The 23,717-nt window shown below is 38.5% G+C and overlaps 1 protein-coding gene and 1 long non-coding RNA gene across 2 annotated transcripts in view; both read left to right on the forward strand.

The window, feature by feature from the left end:
- Nucleotides 1-19,858, forward strand: part of LOC107591755 (CTTNBP2 N-terminal-like protein) — a 20,957-nt gene extending 1,099 nt beyond the window's left edge. The window contains exons 2-5 of the mRNA XM_016280992.1: nt 7,901-8,008; nt 14,725-14,946; nt 17,604-17,711; nt 18,313-19,858. Of these exons, the coding sequence (XP_016136478.1) occupies nt 7,901-8,008; nt 14,725-14,946; nt 17,604-17,711; nt 18,313-19,587 (1,713 nt within the window). The 3' untranslated portion in view covers nt 19,588-19,858. The remainder of the gene's footprint in view (nt 1-7,900; nt 8,009-14,724; nt 14,947-17,603; nt 17,712-18,312) is intronic.
- A 1,967-nt stretch (nt 19,859-21,825) lies between these two features.
- LOC107591762 (uncharacterized) lies at nt 21,826-23,495 on the forward strand. Its single transcript, XR_001609903.1, has 2 exons — nt 21,826-22,975; nt 23,013-23,495. It is a non-coding gene; the product is annotated as an uncharacterized lncRNA (long non-coding RNA).
- Nucleotides 23,496-23,717: the final 222 nt, after the last annotated feature.

Below are 23,717 nucleotides of genomic sequence, written 5' to 3' on the forward strand. Positions count from 1 at the left end.
TATATATATATATATATATATACTTATAAGGCTTACATCTGTGTGTGTACTGGTAGTCAACACCACCAGATATTTAAATGTATAAACTTGTACATACAGTCCATCCATATAGTATCAGTTCTCATCCTTTTCCCATATTTCAACTGTTGTGAGTTCACCTAGCTCACGTAATGACTTTCATAGGTTTTCCTTATTCAATTTTTCATAAGTTTAAGCAGTTGTTTTAACATTTCCTGTCATGTTTATGATCTCTCGGTTGTGAAGAAACGCTCTGTGATTTTTAGATAAATTCACTCATTTAAGTAAAACAAAATAGCTACAGCATAAATACAAAATTTGAAATATTTAAAACATGATTAGATTTGTTAATATGCATAATAAATATTTTTGTATGTAATATGTTTATCCTCTATCCTTAACTTTATTCTTTCATATTTTGGAGCATTTTCTTTCTGCCAGTGCTTAAGAATCTGTGTACACTTTTATATATAGAATGTGCATAATGGATTCTTGACGATGGACCCTTTTCACAAGACTGTGATGACACATTTAACGGTCATCAGCATCGTAAATCATATTTGTATTTAAAAAAAAATTAATCTACATTTATAACACTATTCTTTGTATTATATCACCTTTGCATCAAATTACAAAAAAACAGTTAACGCTAATGCGAGGGTGTTTCTAATGCAGCGTCTATGGAAGGGACGGTAAATTTGACATCGTTCTCTCTTCTGACAGCCGTTATCAGTCTCTCTCAATTTTTTTCCTTTTATTGAAATTCATGAAAACACTATCGTGGAGTTTTTCTTTTGCTATTTGAGCAAATGGGAATGCAAAAAAATATATTTGTGGTACTCTCCCATTCACTGCTCTTCAAGTTAACCCAACTATGACGACTTCCGCTGCTGAGAAACCCGGAAATGTGAAAAAGGTCCATTGTTCACGACAGTATCATGACGCGAGCGTGTGGCGGCGCTGACCCAGATCCGGCGTAATGATGATGACGAAAATGTGGAATAAAGTCGCTATTTTTGTTTTCTTTGTGCAAAAAAGTATTCTCGTAGCTTCGTAACTTTACAGTTGAACCACTGTTGTCACACGGACTACTTTGTCGATCATCTTGGTTCTTTTCTGGACCTTGAACGTGGTAGTTACCTTGCTGTCTATGGGAGGGTCAGAGAGCCCTCAGATTTCATCAAAAATATCTTAAATTGTGTTCCGAAGATGAACAAAGGTCATAAGGGTTTGGACCGACATAAGGGTGAGGAATTAATGACAGAATTTTTGGGTGAACTAACCCTTTAAGCAGCGCTGTGAGATCCAGTGTGAAGCTCTTGAATTCAGCGATGAACACAAATGACTCGGTGATTTAGGCCATGTCCACACGTACACGGGTACACGGGTTTTTCCTTCTTCTGTTTTAAAAAAAATCTCCGTCCACATGAAAACGCAAACTCATGCTATGAAGCACTGTCAAGAGCATGCCAAACCAACATGTGGCGATATAATCTCAACCGTAAAGCCATGTTGGCCAATCAGAAGCCTGAAAAAGTCTCCAGTAGGCGGAGATAACAGCGCAGACGCTGACGTCACAAGCCAAAAACTCCGGTTTTGCTGTCTACATGATAACACTGCAACCGGAGTTTTTGAAAATCTTCACCCTGGCAGGCATTTTCAAAAATGTTCGGTTTCAATGAACTGGTGCTGCGTTTGCGTGTGGACGAATGGCCTAACCACGTAGAAAAAGCGTTAAAAATAACCGCGTTCGTGTGGACAGGGCCTTAAACTAGTTTAAAGCCAAACAGGAGAAACGCTGTGTGCAACGAGACAGTCAGAAGGCTTTTCAATCTACAAATCGCCATCATTTACCATGGATTTACTGTAGTAACACTCACTGCACCATGGTATTGTGGCAGAAATTTGGGATATTCACACTGAATTCTATTAAAGGAGTAATGGTATATAATTGTAGTTTGAGTTCCACTCTATACAAATTTAGTTCAGAACCACAAATATGTAGCAATAAGGAAACTATACACTGTGAAAAACACGGTGCTTCAGTCCAGCTTACCGCTTTAGCCTGGGGAAAGGGTTGAGTTTAGGGTTTAGGATATAGCATATCGACCTCATTTGAGCCGGGTGAACGGGTTAGGTTTACTATAATGTGCCAAATCACTGCATTCTGCTTTTATGCTGAATCTGTGATTTGTCACCTTAGTAACCACTGGATATTTAGTTTGAGTTCCACTCTATACAAATTTAGTTCAGAACCACAAATACGTAGCAATAAGGAAACTATACACTGTGAAAAACACGGTGCTTCAGTCCAGCTTACCGCTTTAGCCTGGGGAAAGGGTTGAGTTTAGGGTTTAGGATATAGCATATCGACCTCATGTGAGCCGGGTGAACGGGTTAGGTTTACTATAATGTGCCAAATCACTGCATTCTGCTTTTATACAAGTGTTATAAAATAGCTCCCATGGTGTTATTTTGTTATTTATGATCTGAATACTGCTTCAGAATCTTGAATTTGCAAGTTGTTAATAAGATGTGTCAGTGACAGGGAGAAGCAGATGCTGGATCGGCTGTTAACAGTCAAAATGAATTAGAATGTATTACAGTCTCATCTGGAGTCTCTTTCTGTTAATATTTGATTAATGTGTGTGTGGGGTGTGAATTCCTGGAATTCCTTTCAGTCTCTGTAATCCATATGTGCTTCTCTTTTTCCCACTCTCACAGTCTCACAGTCTCTGTGACTATGTGGAGATGGTGTTTAGTTGCCAAATAATGGTTTTATTGGGCTTGAACAGGTTTAATGTGGGGTTACTACATCAGAATGCTGCCGTGAACCACACACCCATCTGACACATGTCCCGCTCTCTCATTACGGCTAATGATTCATTAAGCAAGCTGACATTATACTGTGGTCTGATGTTTTTTTTAAGGATTGCCCTCAGCAGCTGTGGGTTAAGTCTGAGGTTTAGTGATTTTTCAGTGAGATGAGAGAAGAGAAAAGGTCTGTTCTTACATTAGAAGATGCTTTAAAGGAAGTTCAAGCAAAAATAATAGTTCTGTCATTATTTACTCATAATCATGTCGTTCCAAACCTGCATTTTTTCCTTCTGCGGAACACAAAAGGAGAATTTTTGAAGATGTGCTAGTCTTCTTTTCCATGCGGTTATAAGAATGAGACTGAAGTTTTCAAGCAATGAAAAAGGAAAAGCAGGTATAATGAAAGTGGCTATACTTTTGAGGCTTATCTTTTCGGTGAATCAGTTGATCTAGATATATAACTGGTCCAAATGATTCATATCATTCGAATTATCTTGTTCTTAAGAATAAAGTATAAAGTAATGGCTTAAATTTCACTCTATACCTCACATATACACTCTAAAAAATGCTGGGTTGTTTCAACCCAATTTTGGGTCAAATATGGACTAATCCAATTGTTGGGTTAAAAAGTTAATTTAAAAATGTAACCGAAATTTTACCCAACAGTTGGGTTAGTCCATATTTTACCCCAAATTGGGTTGAAACAACCCAGCATTTTTTAGAGTGTAGCTTTAACATGACGTATGAGTTGAAAGGTATAGATCACTTTTAGGATACTTTTGTGGTATACTTATGTATCCTTCACTTAACTTTTAAGGTGTGATCACATTAGCAAAAAGCCATTGGTCCATTGTCAGTAGTGTAGTAATGCATGAAGAACAGCTCACACAAAAGTCACCTTCAAACAAATGATCTGTTCAGTGTGGTGAATTCACACAACCAACTTTGATCCCGTTCTGAAATCAATGCAGGGGAATTTTTTTGCCTTGCTCGAAATTCCTATTGATGTGAATGGATTTCAAACACAAAATTTTGCTGAGGAATGATAAATGTGTAATTTTGGGGTTGAATTATCTCTCAAATGATACAAGGTTCATATCAGTCGTCTGTCAGGAGACCATATTTGTCACTTCACAATTTGTATCTGAATGTTTTAGTGATACAAGATATTTATTGACTTCAAATATCTTGGTGCGCATTTGTTTATTTTGGAGAGCCAGTAACTTTTTCTCTAAAATCTTTCTGTGTGCCTGTCCCAAATCACACCATAAACCCTCACGGTCTTCCACACTTTCGTGATGTAATGCCGCTTTGACTGTCAGATAGAAGTGTGCTGTGGAGCTCGCCTCAGTGCAGGCTTGGCAGAAGTGCGCGTTGAGGGTGTATAGAGGCTGCAAAGAGGGCACTCGCGAGCACCCTTGACAAATAGCTTATAGCTTACCCTTGACGAATAGAGACCTTGTGGTCTCATGGACTTAACGGACACGCGGCGGCCATTGTAAGTCTGCAAGACCGCAAGTGCACATGAAGTGTGCCATTTGGGGCAGGGCCTCTCTCTCACACAATGTCTTGCTCGCTCATATTATACTGTTAAATAGCCTTGTTTCTCACCGCAGCTGTTACTGATTTCACATCATCAGGATCAGTGTACTTAATGTGTAACTGAATCAAGGTCAGTCTGTGGCTCATCGCTGTTGTGTGCCAATTTTTTCAGATCACAGTAACCCGACTGGTCTAAATGAATTGTTCACATATCAGACTGATCTGGTTCTCGTAAAAGAAAGTAATGGCTTAAATTTCAGTCTGTCAGGTCTCAGGCTGCAGCAAAGATTCGATGAAATGAGTCATCTCTCCTCTTTTTGATTGCTGTGTGTAGTTTAAAGTTATGTTTCCTTTTTCTGGAATGCAGTTCTTGGTCAAATGTGGTATTTGTGTAGTTGTTATTTACAGCCTGGCGTAGGAGGTTTCTTTAGACAGATTCTTTAGGCAGAAAACCAGATTTTTCCCTCTGACCTACACATTACAGCCACAGTCAGGGGCGTCATGCTCTTTTTTTACATTTTGAGTGGGCACCAGTGGGAGTCCTGGCTAGTTGAGATAAGACATAACCAACGAAAAAACAACACAGTTGTTCAAAATGTGGTAAAGGTTTTGTTTAGCATGCAAGAGGACTCTGGTTCCAATCCTGTCCTTTATATATAATTGGTTTTAATAAACCAGTAAAAATCCAACCGACCGTGACAGCCAGTGATCAGCAGATTTGGCATTTTGATAAAACAGGATGATAGACAGTATTTCCTAATCCAAATAGTGATAGAACCATATTTTATTAAAAAAAAAAAACACTTTCAAGATTCTGTTGTTTGAAGCTCGTTAGCTTCAGTGTTTCATTTCTCTCTTGTCATACCTGTGTTTGTCAAACTCTCACACAAACAATATGAGAGGAAATGAATGCAGGAAGGATGCACTTGTGATCCGCACAGATACTGTTTTAACCAGATGCTGCAGGATGAAGATTCTTAAGGGAATAATAATGCAGTCTGTTTCCTATATAGATCGAGTGGATGTAAATAATGGCTTAACCGACCCTATACACACAAACTAAATAGATGAAGATGAAAATATGATGTTTCAGGCTGTTTGTGTATTCATTTGCATGTGATATGATCCCTTGTGGTCACACCATTAATACCAGAGCAATTTAATGATGTCATAAAAATAAACATACAACTTTTAAGCAAACAACTGTTTCTGTATCCATGGTTTAATGCAAATATTAGGTATAGCCTATCAAACAGTGTGTAAGTAGAGACATATACGCACAAACGCTCTCCGGCTGGACTCCAGTGGTAATACTGCATGAGTTATAAAAGTGCATTTCAGTCGTTTTTTAACACACACACACACACATATTCTGGCTCTACAAACAGCCCCCATCCGCAGTGTGTTAGTAATGTCTGGATGACATCATTGCCATGAGATTATATTAAGTCTGGTCAAGCTGTGTAACTTTCTATTCAATAGAAGGGAAAAAAATAACATACTTGTCATCCTACTAACACACTGACGTGCGATCAGATTGAATCATATCAGGAAGTGATCTCATTAGATTGTCTTAGGGAAAAACACCTAAGAAAGCCATCTTTGTGAAAAAAGATGTCTTTATCTAGGTTTTTGATTTTTGGATTGATTGAGAATGTTCTTGTGTTAGGTTTTAAAGCTGTGCGATAAAAAATATATGTATTATTTATGCACATCATTAAGCAATCCCTCCTTACATATCATATTCTACTTTATTTTTTAAACTACAATTTAACAGTTTGCAAGGATGTGTTAAATTGGTCAAATGTGACAATAAAGACAATTGTAATGTTATGAAAAAATTGTATTTCAAATAAATGCTGTTCTTTTGGACTTTCTGTTCATCAACCTGAAAAAATAGCCAGCCAGTTTCCACAAAAATATTAAGCAGCACAACTGTTTTTAACATTGATAATGCTAAGATTTTTTTTCTTGAGCATCAAATCAGCATATTAGAATGATTTTTGAAGGGTCATGTGACACTGAAGACTGGATTAATGGCTGCTGAAAATTCAGCTTTACCTTCACAGGAACAAAAAATATTTGAAAATATATTCAAATAGAAAACATTTGCATTCAATTATATTAGTATTTCACAAGATTGCTGTTTTTGCTGTATTTTTGATCAAATAACTTCAGCCTTGGTGAGACTTTTAAAAAACATAAAAAAATCATACAGACACCAGTTTTTTGAACGGTAGGACAAATATGTAAGGAATAGCCGGCGGTTCTACATATTAATGCTAATAAAGCCACAACATGAAGTGTAGTGGATGTTACACCTGAGATGTGCATTAATTTTCTGTTCGTCATCAATTATACCACAGTTACCACATTAACAACATATTTATCACAAGACTTTTGAGGGTTTTTTTGTCCCTAAAATGCTCTAGTGCAGGGGTTCTAAAATCTCTCCATGAAGTACCCCCAGCACTGCATGTTTTGTATGTCTCCCTATATCTGACACACCCACTTCAGGTCTTGCAGTCTCCACTAATGAGCTGATGAGTTGAATCAGGTGTGATAGATGAGGGAGACATACAAAATGTGCAGGTCAGGGGGTACTCCAGGACAGGTTTGAGAACCACTGCTCTAGTGTGTAGAACTACTTCCTTATGCAACCAATTAAGTATATTGACCAGAGACAATGTGGCAGCTGCAGTGTGGTCATCAAACCTGAAATGAACTGTGCAGTTATGAAAATTAATCTACACCCTTATAATGTGAGTCATCCAATCGGACAATGCTGTTGTTTGAAATGACTGTATGATAATGATGGTGACGTTCAGCTATGGATTAGGGGAGTAATTATACAGAATGATCATAATTTGCACAAATAAAATCAGCAGTCACGCAGATTGTGTTCGGGTGTTTGGCAGGTTTCCCTCTGGCTTTCTGCTCCCACACACCCCAAAATAAATGAAAATATGAACCCAGACACAACAAGCCAAACCACTGGTTAATGAAAAACCGTCCATTACACTGCAGCCAAATCCAGATCTGTCTGTGTCACTTGCAGTAAACAGAGAAATTATTCACAAGAGCATTCAAACACACTGCGTGTGTGTGTTACTAGACTGAGGGAATCCGTTACAGTACAGCAGTTGAACTAGTTCACTGGAGACCTCTGTGCTGAAATGCTAATAGGTTCCTGGATGTGGTCAGACGGAGAGCCAGACCACAATGCAGAGAAGCTGAACACTGTTTTTGTGTGTGTGTGTGTGTGTTTTAATGTTCATGAATGCCAGACTAACACAAATGTCATTTCAGATCAAGAGTGATTCAGTAATGAAATGTGTGGAACTTGATTGCGTTTCTAGGCCAGAGAAATCGATCTATATGTGTGTGTGGTATGATCCAGTTTCATTGGTCTCAGTAAAGTTACACAGTGCATGACCTGCTAAAACATTGTATTGCCAGACCTTTAAATCGGCGGTTTTGCTTCAGGGCCCAGCTACTGAATTAATCTATTTGTGTGTTACAGGGCAGCAGGATGAATGTGGAGACTCTCAGTAAAGCTGAACTTCTGATGCTGCTCAGCATTCTGGAAGGAGAACTGGAAGCACAAGATGTAGTCATACACACACTCAGGGTAAGAGCATACATACACACACATGCATTTAAAGCTGAAGCGTGTCGTTGATTCACCACTAGCATCACCAAATGGAACTACAAAAATAACTAAAGTGTGGCAAGAAAAAAAATATATGAATGGTTAAAATACTTTTAAACACTTTAAGAATGACAGACAGAATGTCAAAATCAGAAAGACCAATGATAATTCAAACATTGTGTGTTACATAACTTGAGACCAAATAAGACCTTAGTAGACCCTGTGAAACCACAACAGGCAATGTCAGACACTCCTATGAAACCACATTAGACCACATTAAAATCCTGATAGTTGTTTAAGAAACCACTAAATGTTCTCTGTTGATTCTTAACCATTATTGGTAACATTATTAACATGTTGCTGAGTGATGCTAGCATAATGTTGTTGTGTTTTCTAGCCAATTGTCTAATAAACTTGGCATTGTATATTACAATTATTGTTAGCTCTTTGACAAATTACTTTTGTTCCTCTTTTGGATAAAAGTGTCTGTTAAATGCATTAATGTAAAATATTTTTAACATGCTGCTTAGTGTTGTTTTATCTAGCATGTTGATAGCACATTTTTGCATTTTGCTAGGTATCCCTGTTGAAAAAAACAGCATATGCTGGTTAGGTATGTTTTGAAGCATGGCTGCTGGTTTGAGCTGGTTTAAGCTGGTCCTTAGCTGGTCATGTGCTGGTCCTGAGCAGGAGCTAGTTGCTTAGAACCAACACATGATGCATATGCAGTTTTTTTCAACAGGGATTGCTAGCATGTTTTAGCATATTGGCAAAGCTTGTGGTCAAACAAGTTTCCTTGACTCTTCCCCAAACTCAAGTTAATGTTGCTGCATTGAGAGCGAGTTGTTATGGCACCAAAATGTTGTGTTTGCATATCAAGCTTTGAAAGGAGAAGGCATTGCATCGAGAAAAATAAAAGTAATATTTCAGCTTTAATAATTGTGAATATTGAGCATTTGGGAGATTTCAGATGTTATAATTTTACACATACTGTACATTCTCAGCTCTGCATGTGTATAGATTTGTGTTATGTAGGCTATATGATATTTGTGTTAAGTATACGTATGATCAGTGTTTGGTGTGGACTAGTGGTCAGGAACCACAGGAAGTGTGTCAGGGGTACTCAGGAAAGAGGCAGACAGGAGAACAATGGCAGGCAGTGCTATTCCTGTAAAACACACACACACACACACACACACACACACACACAAGGTAATGGACCTACATCAATTAAAAGGATAGTTCACCTAAAAATTACATTAAGAGATGTAAACAATATAATAAATATTCATGAACTATGCCCCTCACAATAGTTTGATTCATTTATTTGCCATCTGATTAGTGCACACTTATCAACATCTTCCTTTCAGCCATTAAGTGTATCATGTAACATAATTAATATTCATGAGCACAGTCTTCATCCTATTAGGACTTATAAATTACAAAATGACAGCATGTATATTCTACATACAAAAATTCCAGGTAGTTATTTCATATATGTTCATTTTTTACTGTTAACTGTTTTTAATGGATAATGAAAGTTGTTAAAATATTACCAATATATTTTTATATAAAAATGAACTATGAAAATTAAATGTAAAAATGTTATCTCGAAAAAAGTTATTCTGCCATATCAACCTTACAGTCATTAAAAACTGAACTCCTCAACACTTAAACAAGTGTTAGCACAGAGTCATTACTCACTTAAATCTCCATCTTCTGTGTCATTATATGCTTTTATAAGCACACAAATTAAATCAGTTGTGCTCGATTGAGTCTTTAATTCTCAAAACTAGAACAAATGTAGTTCATTTTGGTGTGAACTCATACTGACACACAACAGAAGCCCACAGTGTTCCCTCTGGATATATATAGAGTGTGTGTGTTTTATTAGGCTTGTAATTATTCTGTCTGATGCTGTAGTTAAAGAGTTAACACAGTGTTAATAACAGAGAACAGCAGCTTCAAATGAGCTCAGGGGTGTGTGTGGGAAAGATGGAAACATGAGACGAGGGGCTCAGCCACTAAAGCTGCTCTGGTGTCTCACTGTGACCTGCTGATCAACTGCTGACTCTTTGCACTGCACTATGAGATTAGTTTGTGGGACACTGAAAACAACACAGAGAAGCTAAATTCATCTGAATGTGAAAGGTACATTTGGTAATATATTTGTGCATTCACATTACGTACATCCCTACTTTGTACAGTGACTTTTTCAGTCATCCCCATCATTAGAAATCATGCTTTATAATTCTAATATGATAGATAATTGTACTGTTTAATACTTTTGTTGAAACTGATGCAGTGATTTTTTTGTTTTGCAGGATTTTTTGATTCATAGAAAGTTCAGTAGGACAGCACTTTTTAAAACAGACATCTTTTGTGACAATGTAAAAGGCTTTACTGCCACTTTTGATTAATTTTAAGCATCCTTCCTGAATAAAAGTATTTATTTCTCTCTCTCTCTTTCTCTCTCTCTCTTTTTAACAGTAGTGTACTTTCACTACTTGGAAGGAAACATAGACATTGTCGGCAGTGTCTGGTGCATCTGCTTTGGTTACTGCAGTATTGATGTACAAAACCACTGACTCATTGACTCATTTACTATTCAATACATAGTGAAAATATCCTGATTATTATCAGATTTCAAACAACACATGGATGTGTTTTTTTTTCTGTTCGCGGTCTACCGATTTGAGGTGCATTTTTGAAATCTGATTTTTTGCTTCCTGTCTGAACAAAGCCTTAGTGTGTAAGTGTGCCTCTTTTACTGCTCAGCCCTTGGCAAGATACTAAATGTGTGTGTGTGTCTTTACAGCTTCATTTGACTTTCTTCCTGGGCAGTAAGGGCTATACTCGCAGAGGGAACCTTGAGAGGCCCTTTGGGCTTGAGTCTTTGATCTTGAATGTTGTGTTGTGTGTATGTGCATGTATTTGTGCATGCTGGGAGAACAGTGTCAATCACTTTAGATGTTTTGGAAGCCTCCAGATCAACTGCAGCGTTTTTTTGCTCCTCCTTTTGAGTTATTTTCCCATGGCTCATTCTGATGTAATGGAGGAGCCAAGATCCCGAGGGCTGGCGGTTAAACGGGAAACCGGCCGTTAATATGACTCACTCTCTGCTTCATCATCTAAGCCTTATAAAGGAACATCAGGTCTATTTACAGGTTTTCATGAATAGGGAATTGCATGTTAAAATCACAGTCCAAACAGACTAAACAAGTCAGTTTGTTTTGTCCTAATAGGGAGGATGTCTAGCCCAGGTTGTACCTTAAAAATGTGACTCATTTCCACACAAACACACACACACACACACACTCAGAGAAAAAACCATTGGGGTTCCTTGCTCTTCTGAACCGCCTGGAGTATGTGTTTGTGTGTTGATTAGAGGGATGTAGGTTTCCTTCGGTGTGAACTTCCTTCCAGGAAGTCTCCTGATTCCTCTCTGTCTCCGACGGTAAGCGCCTCAGATCAGCAAGAGTTTGATTAAAAACAGCAACAGCACAAAGAGCATCCTGCTTTGTCCTGCATATATATATTACTAATGCCACAGCAACACACCCAAGTAAAATAATATATATATACCCATAAGCCCCTGCTCATAAATAATCTAATTAATTATCCTTGGATGAGCAGTGGGACTTAAAGGGATTATATAAATAGTTAGAGTTAAAATAGTGAGTTAAATCATTAAAGCTGAATGTCTTATTTTTAGAAACCTGCTATTCTTATTTGCTTTTGTACCAATAAACAGTTTTACAAACTGGAGTCATATGTCAGCTTTTGAGGAAGTACTGGCTATTGAGAGTTGTGATATACTGTTTCAGTTTATCTACAAATGTGCAACAAAAAATTACTGTGCCAACTCAGATAATCATTGTGATTGTGCGGCACAATTCTGCTACATCACAGGAAGTCCTGAACTGTAATTAACTGCCAGTAATTTACGATAAATGCACAGTGAAATATTTTACAGTGAGCAGAGAAAGCAGTAAAATGAGTAACTAATGTTCAAACTAAACGTCTTGAGACTGAAGGGCTGGATTTCTGGTGGGAAAGGCAGTTGCTAGTGTGTGTAGTGCTGTCTGTCCCGCTAGACTGTTATTGTGGGTGTATGTCTGGTCTGTTGTGTTGGGTATGAAGAGAGACAAAAACAAAGCTTTGTTTACAGCTGCAAAATATTATGATATTACTAAAGAATTCAAATATTTAAAAAAGTGTGAAATTAAAAAAGTAACATTACCATTCAAAAGTTTGTGGTTGGTAAGAAGTCTCTTATGCTCACCAAGGCTGCATTTATTTGATTAAAATACAGTAAAAACAGAGATATTGTAAAATATCATTACAACTTAAAATAACAGTTTTTTTTATCTGAATATGTTTTCAAATGCAGTTTATTCCTGATGGCAAAACAGAAATCATTCTAATATGCTGATTTGGTGCTCAAGAAATTATTATTACCAATGGTGAAAGCAGACAGTTGTGCTTATTTTTGTGGAAATTGTGCCAAATTTTTTACCAATTATTACCATTATTATTACCAATGGTGAAAGCAGTTGTGCTTATTTTTGTGGAAATTGTGCCAAATTTTTCAGGATTGTTTGATGAATATAAAGTAAAAAATAATTTAAATAAAAAGTATTGTGACTTTTTATAAATTGAATGTATCCTTGCTTAAAAAAAGTATTAATTTCTTTCAAAATATAAAATCTTTCTGACCATGAACTTTTGGACTGTAGTATATATCAAAATATTGGTTGCCAGGACTAAGGTGTTCCAGGTGGTTCTTTACTCTTTTGCCAAAGTGAATCATTCTTCATCATATCATTTACATCTGTAGCACAAATAGTACAGAGTGAGTTACAGCCAAAAATGTAATAATTAGTGTATTAGGTCAACTATATAACCCATAATATGAGCAATAGTAATAGTGATGTTTGTCTTTCAGCGGTCACATCTGCTTCCGTCAGTTGTCTCTCTCTCTGATCTCTGGATAAGGTCATTCAGAGGCCGGCAGGGCCACAGATTAAGGTCTCTAGGGCTGGAAATGGACTGTACTTTTCTGTAATGATGTTGAGTAGTATGCAACACTGCTTAATGCTGAAGTTATACAAATAAACTATCCAGCCTGCTGGTCTGAGTCTTAACACACTCACACGGCTTCAGCATAGACATAAGTACAATATGAGTTTCTGCTTGATACAGAGAGATTGAGAGACAGAAAAAGTATGTTAGAGTTAACAGCCTGTATTTTAATGGTTATTGTGGTTACAGATACCACATTGCGCTAATCAAAATGCTGATGTTCACACCCAGTCCACACCACACCTCTGTCATTCTCTGTGTTATTAAAAGACCTTGAGTCTCAGACTGAATGATCACCAGCAAACGGCGGAAGCTCAGGTCTCTTGAAGTCTGGTTGGTTAAATATTACTTTCTTTCCCACATGCATTGTGATCAAGCAGATAAAAGTCTACATTTTTTGTTTGCATTGGTGTATTTAAGGACACAAAGGCGTGTTCATGAAAATTCCAAATGTGTATGCGTCATGTATACGTTAGCCTGATGAGGTCATGATTATTTGCCTGTAATTCACAGTATCATGTCAGATATTACACATTTTTTATTTATTGGAATTGACCAATATGGCATATTAGTTGGTAAATGTGCATTTAATTGTCCTTCCCTCTATTTTTACATTTAGATGACATTTTGCCGTCATCATATGATCATGTAAAGTAAAAGCTGATACTGAATTAATATTCACCCTATCTATTTTCAAAATGGATGCTATTATGAACTTACTGGAGACAGGTCATATGTGCGTATGTTTCTTTTTTTTCTTCTTCTTTTTTTTTGACCTATGTAATTTTTTATCAAAATGTCCACTGGATCTTCCAGTGAAATGACAGACTTCTCTCTGATGAGGTATGCCGGACTTCACCAATCATTTAGTCAGCTTAAACTTTCTTATATTATATATATATATATATATATATATATATATATATATATATATATATATAATTTTAGATATTTACACAAAATACTATGACATTTTAATATTGACAGTTTATTATTTTTTTTATCCTAATTGTTTTTTTGAGGGCAATCGACTTCTTTGAATCAGATATGATTTTAAAACAGAAGAATGCAGTGGATGGAAGAACTGCATGAAAAGTGGAGAGGAATACAGCAGGATGCAGCTTGTGTGTCACCCAGAACATAAACCACATGTCTATTCCTGTCCTTAATTGTGTGTGTGTGTGTGCCTTCCATCTGCTGATCTATTTAGTAAGACCACCCTAACCCTCCTAAATTAGTCACACTGCCCCCCTTTCCAGCTCTCACACAAGCGCGCACATGCACAATGAGTAGTGAACAACACCCCCTACAGCTGGGCCTTTTGTGGTGTGAGCCCCCCTCTCCATCCCTTCAGCCCAGGGGAGGTTTAACACCTGCCCGCAAAGGAGGGGTCAGGGCTGTGATTATGTTTTGTGAAAATAGATCTGATAGTGACCAGCTGTAATTGCATCATCTCTCTTTCTGTCTCTCATAAAAACACATGGCCTATATGCAAACATAATGTAAGGTATTAATCAGTTATTCTATGAACTTGCTGTGTGATCACGATATCTCAGTGGAAATCAGTTACTTATTCCTATCTTTTCCTGTCTACCTTTGACATTTTTTAGGCACAACAGAGAGATGCATTTGTACAGGAGCGATATGGACATTACAACCTCCGTGACCCCTTCATAGCACTGCTGAGGGACAGCGAACTGTCGCAGGCTCAGGATGATGGTCCTGTGTGTCTGAACCCGCTGAGCGTGTTGAAGCTAGTGATGGCCCACTGCACCAACATGAAGGAGAAATTGCTGAAACAGCTCTCTGCTGCAGAGAGGAGACACAGACTGGTGAGAGACAAAGATCTGAGCTACCTACCTAGGCTGTATTTTAGGCTCTTATGTGAAGGCTGTACTTTTCAAAATAAAGGTTCTTTATTGGCACCTATGGTTTCATGAACAATTTTTAAAGGGGTCATATGATGCGATTTAAATTTTTCCTTTCTCTTTGGAGTGTTACAAGCTCTTGGTGCATAAAGAAGATCTGTAAAGTTGCAAAGACTAAAGTCTCAAATCCAAAGAGATATTCTTTATAAAAGTTAAGAGTTAACCACGCCTTCCTAAACCGGCTCATTCTAACACGCCCCCACATGTCTACATCACGATGTGGGAAGATTTGCATAATGCCGCCCAAATGTTCACTCAAAGAAAGAAGGCATAACTTTTATTCTCGCTGTAGTATTGTTGTTGCCACTGCCGCCATGTCGTGAAGGCGCTGTGTGTTTCGTTGTGAAAGCGAAACTACTTTGTTCAGCCTTCCAAAAGAGGATGATATCTGCTTCGTCATGCCTGGAGCTGATCCGTGCTGGTCGCTGAGGAAATACATCAACTTCGCGATGTGGATCGCCTGGTCCCGCTCCCGCCCGTGACATTCATGTTTTGTCCTGCTCCCGCCCGCATAAAAGTAATCTATATAGATTTTTTTTCAGTACATCGAAGAAATTTACATAAAATGGTTCTGTAATATCTCCTAAGCTCCACAACCAGCATAAACGCTCCCAATAAAATATTTGTTATTTAGGCTAAGCATCAACATTCACATTCACAAACCACTGTTATTTTTAACAGAAACGCAAGCATGTGCTGCTGCGTGCATGGTTTGGCATGGCAGAATGCGAGCAGCGTTTCCTTTATTATCACTAAAAGCTGACATCTCAGTGAATCGCGATCTCATAAAGCTCTGTTATATCACATTAAATATATGCACAATGAATCTTTCTCAGTGTCGACACTTCGTGTGTTAAAATGAGAGGATTCGTGAGCACGCAATTTCAGCACTGCGGTGAGTAGATTCTAACTTAATCACCTCTGATTGGCCATTGCGTTCCAGAAATCAACAGCTGAGTCTGTGATTGGCTACATTGCGCAACCTTTTAAACACGTGTTATAAATAGAAACTATGCCTAGCTTGCGCATGTCAATCATTTTAATGTTAATATTAGTTGTTCTTTTTGCTTTTGTGCAACAGATAAATAACAATTTATATGTTTTAAACACTTTATGTTTAGATAATTTCTATTTTTCGGGAGTCCCGCGTATCCCGCACACACACGAGTCTCTTCCCGCCCACACCCGCACATCAAGATTTGTCCCGCGCCGCACCCTGTTACGTTGGGTCCCGCGGGACTCAAGCCGGCCTCTGCTCACTCTAGGCCTCCGGTTTCTCAACAAATGCCTTGTTTATAATGGGTTTTAATGTTTTTATCTCATCGTTCCGGCCGGGACAAGGCATCACAATATGGCAAGGGGCGTAACATTTCCGTCACACGCTTGAGGTATTCGGCCAATCACAACGCACTGGATATCTGGCCAATCAGAGCACACCTCGCTTTTCAGACCGATGAGCTTTGTAAAAATCGACACGTTTCAGAAAGGTGGTGCATAGAGGAGAAACAATAATGTACAGTATGTGGAAAATAATGTGTTTTTTGAACTTTAAAGCACATAAACACATTTCACATCTCATTCTTTTTAGCAACATCATATGACCCCTTTAACAATCATGGAAACTTTCCATTCCACGAAAGGTTCTTTATAGTGAAAAAAGGATGTGTAGATTTTTCAAATATTCTAAACACTAAGAAAAATGGTTATTTTAAGAACAGTTCACTAAAATGGTTCTTTGGGGAACCAAAAATGATAATGCTAAAAAGCTGTAGGCATTAAAACTAGCGAGTTAATGCCACTTTAATCAGTCTGGGTTTGAAGGTAGCTGCCTATATAGACAGTAGCTTGAATGCGTATATTGAAAATGTATGTATGCTTATGGCACTGGTTCATTCAGTTCTTTGAAAGTAAAAAAAAAGGTTTTATTTATTTCATAAACATTGTATGAAAGATGAATCCAAAATTTAACACAACTAATCTCTCTGTTATGTGCGCTGGGTGAGTCTTATTTTGAAAGGGTGCAGATCTCCTTTGATTAAACACTTTTTATTTTTTTGCTAATATGATAATTATGCAAACTCATAAACATAAGAAAAATGCATGATAATCATTCTACATTACATTCTTGTAATATAGTAATGTATAAATGTATTATACATTACTATATTACTTTATTATTTGTATTTATGCATTTTTTAACCATATCAGTCACTCACCCTCATGTCGTTCTGAATCTGTATGACTTGCTGTCTTCTGTGGAACACAAAAGAAGATCTTCTTAAGAATGTTAGTAAACAAAAACTTCTGATTACCAAAAAAAAATTTTAAAAAACATTTCTCAAAATATCTTCTTTTGTGTTCCACTGAAGAGAAGTCATACAGGTTTGGAAATGTGAATAAAATAATGACAATTTAATTTTTAGATGAAATAATGTGACTCAATTAATGTGACTCAAACATCATTAACTCAAATGAAAATAATATATGCTTACTGTTTATTAGATGCAGTCATAATTAGTCATCTTTCTTGACCTGATGTTTGAATGCGTGTATGCCTTTAGGTAATAGCTGATTTAGAAGAAGAGAAACGACGGCATGCTCAAGACAATGCTGCGGGTGATGACATCACTGCCATGCTGGAGAAGGAACGAGACAGACTACTGCAACAGGTAACCAGGCAACGCAACCAAAACATATATACACATGCACAAACTGCACTATTATAAATACAAGTGAAACTGCAAAATAAAAGCAATCACAGCACCCTGTGCCAGCGGATTTTGTGTGGCTTTGTTGTGTAACAGTGTTGGCGCAGATCTCTTTTCTGCAGAGGAAAGGCTCTATTGTGTTTATGGACTGTTGTGCGTGAGAGTCCATCCGCCTCTGTGTGTGTGTGTATGTGTGTGTATTAAGACATTCCACTGTGTGTTTGCGTTTTTATAGGATTAGGATAAGGTGATATTAAGGTCAAAGTACAAACTCCAGTATTATGTACAAGGCCCTTCCTGTCCTGCCCTGGGTTTCCCTTGCACACACATACACACTCATTTTTTTCCTGGATGCTTGACCATGACTCTCACACATTCTGCAGCTCATAGGGTCCTGAAGTCTTAAATATATTCATAAGTTATGTTTCAGGCAGGAAGATGCAAGTAAACAAGATATTTTCAAGAACAATTGTAGAATTCATCTTCGATGTTGTCTGAAGTCTTATGTCTATATAATGCGTTTAATTTTTAAAGTGACGTCTCTTGCTTTTCTTCTTCACAGCTGGAGTTTGAGAGGGCTCAAGTCGAACGTTTAGAACGTGAGCAGTCAGTCCTGTCGAATCAAGCTGAGGAGGATTTAGCGCAGCAGCAGCAGTTATCCTCAACCCTGGCGAAAGAATGTCAGAAGGCTACAGCACGGGCAGAGGAGGAGAGCCAGCGGGTTGCAGAGCTCAGCCGCCTGCTGGAACAGGAGGGCAGTACTATCAAAACCCTAAAGGGGGAGCTGGAGAGCGAACGCGCTCATGCTCAGCAGATAGAGGCGAGATGTGAGAGAAAGCTAGCTGAATTGGATACAGAGCGCGAGCAGATGAGAGGGAAACTACAGAAGGAAGAAAAACAATATCAGGAGCTTTTAGAGAAGTTCAATAGTCTAAAGAAAGAGTTGGATGAAATGAAAGAAAGAGAAAAGGCAGGGCTGGAAGAGGACAATGAAGAAAAGGTAAAAACTCCACAGAAAGCAACCACAGGTGTCATGCCTCCTCTTAGTCAAACAGAAGTCGATGGCAAAACCATTGCATCTAAATCATCTCCACAACACAAGCTAAATGGTCACCATACTCTCAGAGAACCAGAGTCTCCAGCAGACAAGAGGTGCAAGGAAGAGGGATCGGTGGACAATGGGGTAGTGCTCCCTGGAGGAAGTGGAGCCTTGCAGTGTCTCTCCCCCAGCAGTCCTGCCTCGTCCTCCCTTAGCTCATCTCCTTGCTCTTCCCCAGTACTGACCAAGCGCCTGGCCTCTCTAGGCTGCTCTAGTCCGACCTATTCATCCTCTTACCAATCCAGCATCAACCAGCGATTCCAAGCAGCACGCCACAAGTTTCAGCAACAAGCTGAGGCAGACCACAAACACGAAGTATCCATTGTCCACTCGCCTCGAGACCTCTCTCCTACTGCGACTGCTCCTACTACTCCAGACAATTCTACTGCAAAGCAGATTGCCCGCAACACTGTCACTCAGGTGCTGTCACGGTTCACGAGCCAACAAGTGGCAAGTAAACTCCCTCCGTCCAACAGCTCGCCCTTTGGCACTGATTACCGCAACCTGGCTGCAGCCTCCTCACCGACAGGGAAGAGCCCAGGGGTTCTTTCACCAGGGATCTGCTCACCAATAATTCCTAGGGCGGAGAAGATTCATCCACCCCCTGTTGCTTCCAAAAAGCAGGAGGTCAACCAGTCTCCTGGCTCACCGGTTCCTTCTGGCAGGGCCAGCCACTTCCCCGAGCTCTCTGGGAGCTGTGGTCTAGAGTTTGACTTGGTCGTGTCATCATCTACTTAACCAGCCTAGAGTCCACAGCCTGTCCATAGCCTTCTCCACTCCATTCCCTCCAGTGGCATCTAAAGCACTCTCTTGAGAACCTCAAGGTTTCCTTCTTTTGTTATTTTCACCCTTATTGTCATGTCATAGTTGTCAGTTCTGGTCCTTAAGAGGTAGTTCACCAAAAAATGAAAATTCTGTCATGATTTACTCACCCACATGCCCTTATGACATTTTTTGGATCTTTTTGCTTTCCTGAACTTTCAGTGGAGAGACAGAAACCTCTCATTGAAAAATATCTTAATTTGTGTTTTGATGATTAATCAAAGTCTTACAGGTTTGGAACAGCATGAGGGTGAGAATGCAGACAGAATTTTCATTTTTGGGGGAACAGTCATTTTAAGTACCTCATTTGGGATGTGTCCATATCTGAAACTGTTCAGGTCTTGGAACCTCTACAAATGAGTTAATGTGTTAAAGAAAGACATCCAGAATGTGCAATGATGTGATACTCCAGGACTGAAAACCACTGGTCTGAAAGGGTAGCCACCCCTACTCTTCGAGTGTTACCTTTCTGCAGAATTTTGCTCAAACTTTAATCAAACACACCTGAGCCAGCTAACCAAGGTGTTTATTATTACTTGAAGATTGAAGGCAGGTTGTGTTGGAACTGAGCTCTGCAGGAAGGTAGCTCTCTAGGACAGTGGTTCCCAACCCTGGTCCTGGAGGCACCCCAACACTGCACAGTTTGCATGTCTCCTATCTCTGACACACCAATTTCAGGTCTTGGAGTCTCTACTAATGAGCTGATGACCTGAATCAGGTGTGTTGATTAAGGAGACATGCAAAACGTGCAGTGTTGGGGTGCCTCCAGGCCCACTGCTCTAAGAGCACGGTTGGTTAGACCTGCTCTAGAGCAGTGGTTCTCATACCTATCCTGGAGTACCCCCAGCCCTGCACATTTTGTATGTCTCCCTCATCTATTACACCTGATTCAACTCATCAGCTCATTAGTGGAGACTGCAAGACCTGAAGTGGGTGTGTCAGATATAGGGAGATATACAAAATGTGCAGTGCTGGGGGTACTCCAGGACAGGTTTGAGAACCACCGCTCTAGAGCCATGGTTCCCAACCCTGGTCCTGGAGGCACCCCAACACTGCACGTTTTGCATGTCTCCTTTCTCTGACACACCAATTTCAAGTCTTGAAGTCTCTACTAATGAGCTGATGACCTGAATCAGGTGTGTTTGATTAAGGAGGCATGCAGAACGTGCAGTGTTGGGGTGCCTTCAGGAACAGGGTTGGGAACCACTGCTCTAGAGTACCTTGTTTTTTTTTCAAAGTTTAGCTTTAATCCTAATTAAACACACCTGAACCAGCTAATCAAAGTCTTCAGGATTACTAGAAATGTCCAGGCGGGTGTGTTGGAGCTAAACTCTGTTGAAAGGTGGTCCTTCCAGGAGCAGGATTGGACATCCCTGCATTATCCATGCTGTACTGGTCTCTCAGGGCCTGTTTACACCTGGTCACTTCATGCGTTTTTTCTGATCGGATAGTTATCCGATCGTGAAAAGACCAGGTGTAAATGCCCTCCGAAACGCATTCGAGACGGATATAAATCCGATCGCTCAAACCACTTGGGCCGCATTCTAGATGAAACTGGACAAATGTAAATGCATCTGGTTGTTGAAACCACATATGTAAATTTTACTTCTCCCAAAATGTTAAGATAATAAACGTGTGAGAGCGTGTTATAGGCTATATGACATTATATGACTGCGCTAATGCAACACGCATGACTGCGGGCAAGTAGCTGAGTATCTCTTCAGCAAGCCGACGCGCAACCTGCGACGAATGAAACAAAGTAAGACGCAGACGGTCAACACACAATCATCTTCATTAAAAGTAGTAATACAAACTTATCTTTCCAGTGCTGATGCCACGCGCTCTCCTATTGCGGTCTTTGATCTTGAAATGAGCTGATAATTCATTGAAAACCTTCGGTATCCCAGAACAAACCTTAGTCTGAGGCGAGCCCAACCCATCCTAATTATGTGAAAAGTTTGAAAGGAACACACACACAATCAACCTCTCAATACTACTTCTATTCAAATACAACAACCTCCAAAATACTACTCATACTAAGATTGAATCTATTTAAATGCTATTTTAATCTTTTAAAAATCTTTTATTCTGTTTTTATTTTTTACAAAAATATTTTTATTTATCTTAAAGTGTTATTCATTATTAGTCCAGTCCTCATGACCTGCACTGATAAAAATGGAAATATATAAAGTAAAAACTGTGCTAAGCAAATAGTGATTAACCAAGTCTTCAACCAATCGGTCAGTCAATTAGGCTACTAATGAGAAAATTCTGTCTGTCTTGATCTGTCTGGTGACTGACGTTTATATTGTTTAAATATATAATATATAAACTATTGGTTTTCTGACGAGCAGTAATACATGATGTGCAGTTGCTGTTCATTTACTGAGCCTATGTCGAAATCTACTACTGGAGATATGAACTGATATGAAATGGTCATAGAAAACCTGTGTCCTACTGTATTGCACCATGACTATATCGTCCTCTAGTGTCAGTCTGAAGTGCTGCTCAGGAAGCTGCCACCTGGTGTTTGGGCAGTATTAAACATCAGCCAAACCAGAATGCCTTCTCTGTAAATGAAGATTAAAAATGCTTGTTTATATGCCACACAAATTCTTGTCATGTGACCTGATAGTCAACAATATTTACAATTAAGTTAAAATGTTATGTTCAGTGAATGTAATTCTGGGTCTAATAACCATGCCTGGATGTATTACTCCATCACTGCTTTTTATGTTTATACTGGTCAGTCTTAATAGTTAAAAATTAATCTTAATTAAATATTAGGTAGAACCTTTAGCACCAGTTTACATGATTCACAACCATAGTAAAAGCACAAATGAGTAATGTCATCATTTAATGATTACTTTACCCTGGGACTTTCTTTTCTTACCCGTGTCCTTCTTGAAGTCTTTTGACTTTTAAACTTTTTAGTATGAAAATAGATATGATTTTATGGTTGTGTAATAATCTTGCTGACATGAAGATATTGCTCACATGTGCATGTATCTGTCCTGTCCTACATCGGTTTCAGCTGCTCAACTGTCATTTCATGTTTCTGTTTTTAAATACCTCACCATTTCTCCTACTGTACTGAAACCTTTTTTAAGTAGCAGTTTAGATTTTTACTACTGGAATGTTTTTTTTTTTTTGCATCAATAAACCTGAACAGACATTTGGAATTGTTATATTTCTACCTGATACTTTCAAAGAACAGGTTCTAAACTTTTAGCTAGTTGTATGAAAATACAGTTTCTTAAATTAGTTGCATTTTTCTAGATGATTTTTACAGCAATTTAGCGGTGTTGAACTTATGACCAACTGTATTCTTTTCCCCTAAGTTAACATTTTTCTATGCAATTGATATTATTGTGAATATAGTCCTCACCCTAAGAATATCATTACATTAGAGAAATATTAAAGAGTAAATCTGTATAGACGTCAGGCACAAACACAAGAGTTTACACAATAAAGGCTCAGCCGTATCCATTTAGTCATTTTGGTGCCATTTACTGTGAGCAGACGTTACGTTTGCATGATTTAAAATCTGAAAAAAATAAAGGTTATGAGAGCCAGAGAATGTGCCAGTCTTACAGGATGGGTGTACTTTTCCAGAGGATCTTTGATGGAACAGTCAAGACAAACAAGGTTAACGTGAAAGCACTTCAGTGTGGCAGAAACATGCAATTGCAACACTGATGGAGCCCTCAGTGCTATGGACAGAGAGGCAGATTTACTATGTGGGTTGTGGATATGTTGCAGACTGGATACCTTAAATGCATCACAAGTACTTGTAACAAACAATCTGAACCTCTATACGTGAAAACAATTCAACTGGTGTATTAATATAAAAATCAAGAATTATTTTGGGTGTCTTTGCCACCAAAGAGTGTTATCCATGGATTTATTTATTCTGTCTTTTTGGGTTATTAAACCATTTTAGTTTAGCAGACTGTGAGTCACTGTTAGACAAAGATTCGGTGAGAGCAGTTAAGACAGATGGCCATTCCAAACCCAGACACAAAGCCCATTCCCCTCCTCTCCTC

Source organism: Sinocyclocheilus grahami, unplaced genomic scaffold (genome assembly GCF_001515645.1).
Source record: "Sinocyclocheilus grahami isolate Dianchi unplaced genomic scaffold, SAMN03320097.WGS_v1.1 scaffold146.1, whole genome shotgun sequence".
NCBI lineage: Eukaryota > Metazoa > Chordata > Actinopteri > Cypriniformes > Cyprinidae > Sinocyclocheilus > Sinocyclocheilus grahami.